The 10,381-nt window shown below is 37.6% G+C and overlaps 2 protein-coding genes and 1 long non-coding RNA gene across 4 annotated transcripts; all 3 read right to left on the reverse strand.

Moving 5' to 3' along the window:
* Positions 1 to 756: 756 nt before the first annotated feature.
* On the reverse strand, positions 757 to 3,896 carry LOC139426311 (uncharacterized). 2 transcript variants are annotated; one of them, XR_011637563.1, is made up of 3 exons: positions 3,243 to 3,896; positions 2,671 to 2,803; positions 757 to 2,587 (listed from the first exon to the last, which is right to left on the reverse strand). It is a non-coding gene; the product is annotated as an uncharacterized lncRNA (long non-coding RNA). The 2 variants fall into 2 exon arrangements; XR_011637557.1 differs by having other exon boundaries at positions 2,671 to 2,844.
* Positions 3,897 to 4,377: 481 nt separating this feature from the next.
* Positions 4,378 to 7,594, reverse strand: LOC139424970 (uncharacterized; the record flags this gene model as incomplete). The annotated part of the gene is given in 8 exon segments (XM_071177344.1): positions 4,378 to 4,410; positions 4,489 to 4,588; positions 6,495 to 6,577; positions 6,655 to 6,754; positions 6,832 to 6,956; positions 7,126 to 7,225; positions 7,303 to 7,436; positions 7,547 to 7,594. Coding segments are annotated over 8 exon segments (723 nt in total), but the record flags the coding sequence as incomplete, so codon positions are not given.
* Positions 7,158 to 9,242, reverse strand: LOC139426324 (uncharacterized). The gene is made up of 4 exons (XM_071184658.1): positions 7,802 to 9,242; positions 7,625 to 7,724; positions 7,303 to 7,546; positions 7,158 to 7,225 (listed from the first exon to the last, which is right to left on the reverse strand). The coding sequence occupies exon 1, from the start codon at positions 8,976 to 8,978 to the stop codon at positions 7,878 to 7,880; it is 1,101 nt and encodes a 366-aa protein (XP_071040759.1). The 5' UTR covers positions 8,979 to 9,242; the 3' UTR covers positions 7,158 to 7,225; positions 7,303 to 7,546; positions 7,625 to 7,724; positions 7,802 to 7,877.
* Positions 9,243 to 10,381: the final 1,139 nt, after the last annotated feature.

The following is a 10,381-nucleotide window of genomic DNA, read 5'->3' on the forward strand; positions in this document are numbered from 1 at the left end:
GTATCTTCTTTTATCATCGAATATAAATCTTTGAAATTGTAAAACAAATTCACTATCATGAATAGTTAAATCTCTGAGCATCCGATATTTCTGTGCATATGGATCGACTTCCCTTAATACGACTCCCCTTCCCACTTTGATAGGTAACAATTTCGATAAATTACCAGCAAACTCATGTTGTTTTGATTTTAAAATAGGTGGATTAGGATTTTGGTCCATATCATTGTCAACATTGCGAAAGCAAATTGGTACAGTGTGCATTCCAACCACATTTTAATCTTAGATTCTCATCACGTAGTTAAGAAGTTTTTCAGGGGACAAAATTAACTGCAAAAACTTTTTTTTAGAATAGAGAGATAAAGAAATCATACTTAAAATATGTACTAAGTTTTAGTCTATATCTTGGTCACGCTTACAACAGATATGTTGCTGTTGTTAATCTACGTCACAATAAAGCTGCACAATGGGCTATTGGCGACGGTCCGGGAAACATCCCGGAGGATGATCCGAAGATATGCCATCACAATTTTGATCCTCTGCGGAGGGGACGGCACACCCGCTTCGGTAGTCCAACGACCTGCGCGCGAAGTCGGGCACTTTACGGTTGCACAGTTTAACGAGGACCAATACTGCACACCCTCGGTCCCTACGCAGGCTGATCGAATTTTAGTATTTTATGTTTAATGTTAGTATTTCGAATGTTAGTATAGTATGTAATATAACATAGTATGTAGTATATAAAAATATGGTACACAATTACAACAGAATATATTTACTATACGGATATACATATTTATTATATTATAATTATATAATAGCCAACCTCTCTGTTTTCTAAATACGACGTCGAAGCCTTCAACATCATGCCAATGATAAACATCCAGAAATATGCGATGTTATAGCTCCACATTTAAGAAAGGTTAAAACTTTTTCGCACAGTTGCGATATTTGTGGAGATAATTTTAATTCTGATAAAAACTTTAAACAGCATTTAAAAAGTCATACATCTGTTGTGCCTAATGAATACTGGAAGTGCCCACTGTGTGACAAGAAATCAAGCAAAACAATTATTCTGCAGCACCTGCAGAGTGATCATGAACTCAGTTTAGACATCGAAACACTTAATTTTTCTACATTTGATGACTTCCAAAATTGGAAAAAATCCATAGAAAAGGACTCTATGTCTGCATATCTTGTCCAGAGAGGAGTATTCAGAAAACATGATGGAACAGAAAAACATTCTTTTGACTGTCATCGTTCTGGTCATTTTATATCGAAAAGCAAGGGAATTAGGTGCATGAAAGCACAGGGCTCTAAAAAAATAAATGCATATTGCCCATCAAATATGCAAGTGGAAGTTTCCCCTGATGGCTCACGTAGTGTGCAATATTTGAGGAAACATGTTGGACATACAAATGATTTGTGCCATTTGTTCCTTACAAATGAGGAACGTAAGCATCTTGCATTAAAAATGGCAAGCAAAATACCTTTGCAAACAATACTAGACGAAGTAAGAGATGATACTTGTGCTACAGGATTGCAAAGGATTGATTTGGTAACAAATCAAGACCTATTGAACATTGAAAAAAGTTTCAATCTCGGAACAAGCCACGTCTATCATGAAGACATCGAAAAGCAAGGGAATTAGGTGCATGAAAGCACAGGGCTCTAGAAAAATAAATGCATATTGCCCATCAAATATGCAAGTGGAAGTTTCCCCTGATGGCTCATGTAGTGTGCAATATTTGAGGAAACATGTTGGACATACAAATGATTTGTGCCATTTGTTCCTTACAAATGAGGAACGTAAGCATCTTGCATTAAAAATGGCAAGCAAAATACCTTTGCAAACAATACTAGACGAAGTAAGAGATGACACTTGAGCTACAGGATTGCAAAGGATTGATTTGATAACAAATCAAGACCTATTGAACATTGAAAAAAGTTTCAATTTCGGAACAAGCCACGTCTATCATGAAGACGATGCAGTGAGTGTCCAAGCTTGGGTTATCCAAACAATTACCCAAACTTATTGATATCCAAAACAATGTTCAGCTGTGAAATCACAACTTCTTCTCTTGAGCCGCGATGGCTCAAGGGATAGAGCATTCGCCTTCCAATGAGGCGCGGTTCGAATATCGGTGATGGCTGGTTGATACAAATAATCATCCGGCTGGCACTGACCACAGCGGTGTCGAGGTAGATGGATCATGGTCCCTTTGCAGTCAGGCTAACCGTGGGAGGTTCTCTTGGTTTTCCTCTCGATGTAAAGCAAATGCGGGTTAGTTCCATCAAAAGTCCTCCACGAAGGCAAATTTCTCCCAATACTTGATCCGGGAATTCCCTTGTCTTCTGGGTTGGGCTCAAAATTACAAGCCTACGGAGTTGAACATTAGTAGTCGTAAGCCAAGTCATAAGATTTGGAGCAACAAGTGGTATTAAAAAACTTGACATCTTTCAGGCGAGCACCTCTGGCATGTTCTGGTAGTTTACTAGGGTCCACGATGGCAAAATAGTTGATTTCCTCCGCCCCATACAGTTCATTTATCCTCCTGCTGTTTTACACCAGTACTATTGAATCCGGGAGCTTGAAAATAAAAAAATAAAATAATAAATACATACATATAAAATATACATTGATAACACATTTTAATTAAATATTATACACACCGAGGTTTCAGTATTATCAGCAGGTAGTTGTGTCCAGTAGGTAGAACTTGGTTCTTCTAGAGAACCTTCATCAGCACCTGCCCCAATTTCATTAGTCGGAATAGAATTTACCATAAATACTTGGGCGGTCTCACTGAAATCCAAGAGACACTGTGTAAATATACTAGGTGAATCCTAGAAAAAACGATAAGCATAATGAAACAGTCGGGAACCGATTATCCGGAACGATCAGGACCATCGTTATTCCGGATAACTGATTTTTCCGGTTTTCTGAATTTTTATTGTTTATTATTGCCGTTTTTTTATTGTTAAACCAAACTAAAAAAGAAAATATATTTGGAAATAATCTTAAAAGGAAAAAACTATGAAGTAATACAGTAATGATTATTTCTAAAATGATGGTATGGTAAACATCTTTCAAAAAAGAAAGAAAAATCCTAAAATCCTATGAGGAAAAAAATTTATTTTTTTAAAAATGGCGGAAAATTTATTGAATTTCGCTCCGGTTTTCTGATTTCCGGATAACTGGTTCTGCACTGTATAATATATATTCAACCGCTTTTGATATTAACCTGAAATTCATCCATAAAGCTATAAGCTGATGGCGAAAGGGGGTTCTCCAAAAATGTCCACCAACGGATTCTCACTAAAAATGTCAGACTGGTTGCTGCAGAAAAAATAACCTATCCTAAAATAAATAGTAATATTAATAAGCATACTTTAAGAAAAAATTTTTTTTCTCCTTGACAAGAATAAAGAAATTAATTTGACAGATGACTATATATGACACAATAACACAGATTAATTTTAAGGGAATAGAAAATAACTGGTAAATAAAAAACATTCATCAGCTAGTTAGTTTTAAATATAATTACCACGTGCAAACATACATCTATATAAAATTAATTCCATAATAATAATTTAATTTCAATAAACACAACACGTGGTAAGAAAAACAAATTCATCAGCTAGTTAGTTTTAAATATAATTACTACAATAGTGAAATAACAGATAAGATAAAGTAGGGGTGTAACATCAGACCTATTCTTAGTAATAATGAAAATAATGTTAGAATTCAATATCACTGAAAATTTTGATGCCAAAGTAAAAGAATAGGCCTGAATAAGGTCCTCTTAGTTAGCTCCCATTTATGAAATGAATTTCTATACAAATGCATCATTTCATTAATGGGAGTTTTAAACCCCTCCACCACGATAAGGTGGGACCTTTTTGGAGGGGCCCCCCACCTGAAATTAATATTAATATTAATCCACAATAAATTACAGAAAAAAAACATGCTTTATAAACAAATCAAATATTAATGGATGTTAAAAAAATTTTAAAAATTTTTTAAAAAATTAGTTGCAGAATTAGGTAAGTTCTCACCCGAACGATGGTTACCACCACTTCCAGTGACGGGTCAAAGTTGTTTGTCTCCCGTCATATCCAAGTGAAGGCAAATTCATATGGCTCCCGAAGAAGGCGCTTCTTTCCTACAGGCATCCTGGAGTACTGCAGTGTGAGGAGAAATCTGAAATGAAACACAAATTGTTGAAAATGTCCAAGTCCACTCCCACACACGCTGCAGCTGGAGAGAATCCTACTTACATATTAACGAAAGTGCCTAAGGATCTCTGGGGTGAATGGAAAAAGACTTCGGGAAAAACAGCTAAACATCAAGTGAAACAGACTCTCAGACTTAGGAACTTCCTCTCGCCGCCTGGAACAGTGGTGCGTAACCTGAAAAGCAACAACCAGCAATGAGTAAACAGCAAAAGCAGCTTTCACCTCAGCACTGAGCGGCAGACCGCAACTTACTTTGACGAGTCGAGGAAGGCGCTTGTCTCCTACAGGCGTTCCGAAAACCAGATTCCTACGAGGTCGTGCTGACCTGGAGTACTGCTGGGTGAGGAGAAATCTGAAATGAAACACAAATTGTTGAAAATGTCCAAGTCTACTCCCACACACTACTTACATATTAACGAAAGTGCCTAAGGATCTCTGGGGGATAAGACTTCAAACAGGTGCTCCAAAACAGTATTACTATTGAATTAAATATCCCCTTTGTCATTAGAGTGAAGAAGAGAAATAACTATTTTCTGAGCTTCTTCAGGAGTAGGCTTTGAAATGGAAGGTTTTGATTTTGAATGGGATTTCTTTGAAGAGGTATAAGATGCTTGAGGCACAATATTTTTATTAGAAGATGTAGTGGCACACAAAGTTGGAAAGGAGCAGCTGGAAACGTCTGCATGTTCAAGAGCCTTAATGGTTGGCTTAGCTGACATTAGCATCTTTTTAAAAACATCTAATTGTTCCCTACTTGTGATAGCTATCAATTAAATGATTAAGTTCAATTTTAACCTTCTGCTTTTCTTCATCAAGAGAAAAACCCACAAAGTTATCTGATTTATTAAAAGAAGATGAAATTGTATCACATTCACTCTCATCGTCGGCTTTTGAGAAGTCTATCTCGAGATTAGGCTCCGTTGAATTCAGCTGCTTATCAATTTTGAACACACCATTTTCAATGAAACGGCAAACAAGATTAATGTGTTTGCACACATTCCATTTAATTGAGTAGTCTATGCAAGTGCAAGAATATGCATGTAAACATTTATTGCAATCAACGCAAGTTAATCTACATTGGCAATCTTCTTTGTTTGCTTGCACAACATACACTTCTGATGATGAAGCAGACTTGATCAAAAAACAGTCTTCATCAGAACTTCTTGTGCAGTCATCCAAAGACAAAGAGAAACTTGTCTCATGCCTACTTGCAATATCTTTTAATTTAGATGATTCTTTATGTATAACAATCAAGCGATCAACAAGCTTGTCCCGCAGAAACTTCATTAGAGCTTGTATAGCCTTGTCCAGTCTCTTATTATATTTACCATTTAAATACATATACTTAATGCTCTTATGCATTCGCTCGATATGCATGTTAGTGTTCACTCCTGCACTCAGGCGATAACAGAACGCCCACGAATTCTTCACTTTTACATACTCTCGTTCAAAGTAATCGTGGAACTCTTTGGTGTCGATATCAGAAGAGAGCTTATTTAATGCAGCACTAAGCATTTCCTCAAATGCGATTACATCTCTTTCTTCAAGAAGAGTTCTTAACATTTTATATACTTCCACCTGCTTTTCCATACCATTAATTTTCTTAAGGTTCTTTCTCCATGCCCGGTCTACATGCCAAGTGCAGTACAACCTGTGAACTGGTGGCAACATAGACTCGCACCATCCATTGAAGAAACATTCTGCCATATCAGACATGAAAACATTGCAAGAAAGTGGCTCTCCTAACCTTTGTTTTATTTCATTAAGAAAAATTTTAATAATTTGTTTATCAACTCGCTTTGTAAATAAAAAAGCACAAGGAAATCCNAAGACTTCGGGAAAAACAGCAAAACATCAAGTGAAACCGACAACGCTCTTGACTCTCAGATTCCGGATAGTGCCAAAGGATCTCTGGGGTTACTGGAAAAACAGCAAAACCGACAACGCTCTCGACTCTAAGACTTAGGAACTTCCTCTCTCCACCTGGAACAGTGGTGCGTAACCTGAAAAGCAACAACCACCAATGAGTAAACAGCAAAAGCAGCTTTCATCTCAGCACTAAGCGACAGATCGTAACTTACTTTGATGGGTCGAGGAAGGTGCTTGTCTCCTACAGGCGTTCTGAAAACCAGATTCCTACGAGGTTGTGCTGACCTGGAGTACTGCTGGGTGAGGAGAAATCTGAAATGAAACACAAATTGTTGAAAATGTCCAAGTCTACTCCAACACACGCTGCAGCTGGAGAGAATCCTACTTACACATTAACAAAAGTGCCTAAGGATCTCTGGGGTGACTGGAAAAAGACAACTTCCTCTCGGCGCCTGGAACAGTGGCGCGTAACCTGAAAAGCAACAACCACCAATGAGTAAACAGCAAAAGCAGCTTTCATCTAAGCACTTGCGACAGACCGCAACTTACTTTGACGGGTCGAGGAAGGCGCTTGTCTCCTACAGGCGTTCCGAAAACCAGATTCCTGCGAGGTCGAGCTGACCTGGAGTACTGCTGGGTGAGGAGAAATCTGAAATGAAACACAAATTGTTGAAAATGTCCAAGTCTACTACAACACACGCTGCAGCTGGAGAGAATCCTACTTACACATCAACAAAAGTGCCTAAGGATCTCTGGGGTGACTGGAAAAAGACTTCGGGAAAAACAGCAAAGCACCAAGTGAAACCGACAACCCTCTTGACTCTCAGACTCGGGAAAATGCCAAAGGATCTCTGGGGTTACTGAAAAAACAGCAAAACCGACAACGCTCTCGACTCTAAGACTTAGGAACTTCCTCTCTCCACTTGGAACAGTGGTGCGTAACCTGAAAAGCAACAACCACCAATGAGTAAACAGCAAAAGCAGCTTTCATCTAAGCACTTGCGACAGACTGCAACTTACTTTGACGGGTCGAGGAAGGCGCTTGTCTCCTACAGGCGTTCCGAAAACCAGATTCCTGCGAGGTCGTGCTGACCTGGAGTACTGCTGGGTGAGGAGAAAGCTGAAATGAAACACAAATTGTTGAAAATGTCCAAGTCTACTACAACACACGCTGCAGCTGGAGAGAATCCTACTTACACATCAACAAAAGTGCCTAAGGATCTCTGGGGTGACTGGAAAAAGACTTCGGGAAAAACAGCAAAGCACCAAGTGAAACCGACAACCCTCTTGACTCTCAGACTCGGGAAAATGCCAAAGGATCTCTGGGGTGACTGGAAAAAGACTTCGGGAAAAACAGCAAAACATCAAGCGAAACCGACAACGCTCTCGACTCTCAGACTTAGGAACTTCCCTATCGCCGCCTGGAACAGTGGTGCGTAACCTGAAAAGCAACAACCACCAATGAGTAAACAGCAAAAGCAGCTTTCATCTCAGCACTAAGCGACAGACCGCATCTTACTGTGACGGGTCGAGGAAGGCGCTTGTCTCCTACAGGCGTTCCGAAAACCAGATTCCTGCGAGGTCGTGCTGACCTGGAGTACTGCTGGGTGAGGAGAAATCTGAAATGAAACACAAATTGTTGAAAATGTCCAAGTCTACTCCTACACACGCTGCAGCTGGAGAGAATCCTACTTACATATTAACGAAATTGCCTAAGGATCTCTGGGGGATAAGACTTCAAACAGGTGCTCCAAAACAGTATTACTATTGAATTAAATATCCCCTTTGTCATCAGAGTGAAGAAGAGAGATAGTTATTTTCTGAGCTTCTTCAGGAGTAGGCTTTGAAATGGAAGGCATTGATTTTGAATGGGATTTCTTTGAAGAGGTATAGGATGTTTGAGGCACAATATTTTTATTAGAAGATGCAATGGCACACAAAGTTGGGAAGGTGCAGCTGGAAACATCTGGATGTTCAAGAGCTTTAATGGTTGGTTTAGCTGACAATAGCATCTTTTTAAAAACATCTAATTGTTCCCTACTTGTGATGCTATCAATTAAATGATTAAGTTCAAATTTAACCTTCTGCTTTTCTTCATCAAGAGAAAAACCCACAAAGTTATCTGATTTATTAAAAGAAGATAAAATTGTAGCACATTCACTCTCATGGTCGGCTTTTGAGAAGTCTATCTCGAGATTAGGCTCCGCCATTTTTAATGCAAGATGTTCACGTTCTTCATTTGTAAGGAACAAATCATTTGTATGTCCAACATGTTTCCTCAAATATTGCACACTGCATGAGCCATCAGGGGAAACTTCCACTTGCATATTTGATGGGCAATATGCATTTATTTTTTTAGAGCCCTGTGCTTTCATGCACCTAATCCCCTTGCTTTTTGATATAAAATGACCAGAACGATGACAATAAAAAGAATGTTTTTCTGTTCCATCACGTTTTCTGAATACTCCTCTCTGGACAAGATATGCAGACATAGAGTCCTTTTCGATGGATTTTTTCCAATTTTGGAAGTCATCAAATGTTGAAAAATTAAGTGTTTCAATGTCTAAACTGAGTTCATGATCACTCTGCAGGTGCTGCAGAATAATTGTTTTGCTTGATTTCTTGTCACACAGTGGGCACTTCCAGTATTCATTAGGCACAACAGATGTATGACTTTTTAAATGCTGATTAAAGTTTTTATCAGAATTGAAATTAGCTCCACAAATATCGCAACTGTGCGAAAAAGTTTTAACCTTTCTTAAATGTGGAGCTATAACATCGCGTATTTCTGGATGTTTTTCATTGGCATGACGTTGAAGGCTTCGATACGCCATAAAAGTCTTGTTACAGGCTGAGCATGTAAAGTTATCCATTTCGAAAGTAGAAAATAAACTGACTCAAAACAATTTGAAAGAAAAGTAAAAAGTTTAGTACGAAAAGTAAAAAGTTTAGTTCTGAAAAAAACTTTTTTTTAAATAAAAATAAATTAAATAAAATTTATGGGTGATTAAATAATCACGTGTAAAAAAAAGCACGTTGGCAAACCAAGGTAGCCAAAGTAATAAGATAAGTTGGTGTGGGGCACGTTTATTAACGTCGCATTTTTCAATGCAGTTTCACAAGCTTGTAGCTTACTTAGAATATCTTTTTGCTGATGCTTGACATTAGGAAGCTTGTAGCTTACTTAGAATAACTTGTGCTTGACATTAGGAATGCTTTGCGCATGCGCGAATATCTTGTGAAAAAGTATCGAATGCTTTGCGCATGCGCGAACATTTTGTGACAAAGTATCTTCGCGGGATCTAAGCTCTACTCGCTTACACAATCAAACATTCATAATAAATGTGACAGTGAAGCTTTATGTTGGCATGAATGCCGGGATTACATATCTTATAATTTAATAAATATTTATTAATTTAACAATATTTACGTAGTGGTAGGTATTTAAAATACGGTGGGGATTTTACTTTCAATAAGAGTTTCAGAACACCAACTATTATTTGTGTAGTTCAGAGAGCATGCTCACAACAATGGATAATGTTTTTTTTCTTCTTACATTTACCCAAATACTGCTCTTAACCGGTTAACGCCCAACGTCATATATTTAGGACAGTTCCTTTTTTCAAAGACATTCATTGTGGTGGGAAACTTTTTTCAGCATTTCCATTTATCTGGGTGAATTAAAAGATTCTCAGGTACCACAATGATTTAGTTATTTCTGATTAGATCTGGAATTATAAGGAACAACTACTTTTTGATCCATCAAAGACTTTTTGAATGCCATAACAGTGGAAAAACCAATTTATTTCGATAATATATTAAACCACTTTTTCCATAAAACCACTTTTTGTATCATTTCCATATATAAATTCGGGACAAAACGGGTTAAGCGCTAATTCGGGTGTAAATATTTCAAAGCTAAAATTCGTTTCGTTCTACTTCCTACTACTACTTTACGTTCTACTTTCTACTTTAAACTTTCTACTTTAAACTTTTTTAGTACACAGCCATATTGATGACATAAGTGTAAGAGAAAAAGAATCTCGCGCTTTTCTATCAAACCAATCAAAACGTTAGTTTAGATGGTTCGGCGGGAAACAGGACAAAGCTTCACGTGATCTGTTTCTCAGGAGAGTTACTTACCCATCCTGAAAAATGCCCAGCTGCTCCGGGGAAAATTCATCATTGTCAGAGAAAAAATATTCCCTCTCAACTAATTTTTTTATAAACTAAATTATTTCGTAATAGTAATTTCCATAAATATTTAAAATGAATA

This window comes from Parasteatoda tepidariorum, chromosome 1 (assembly GCF_043381705.1).
Source record: "Parasteatoda tepidariorum isolate YZ-2023 chromosome 1, CAS_Ptep_4.0, whole genome shotgun sequence".
NCBI lineage: Eukaryota > Metazoa > Arthropoda > Arachnida > Araneae > Theridiidae > Parasteatoda > Parasteatoda tepidariorum.

Excerpts from the sequence above, each read along its gene's own strand:
- LOC139426324 (XM_071184658.1), bottom strand. The coding sequence starts at position 8,978 with ATGGATAACTTTACATGCTCAGCCTGTAACAAGACTTTTATGGCGTAT.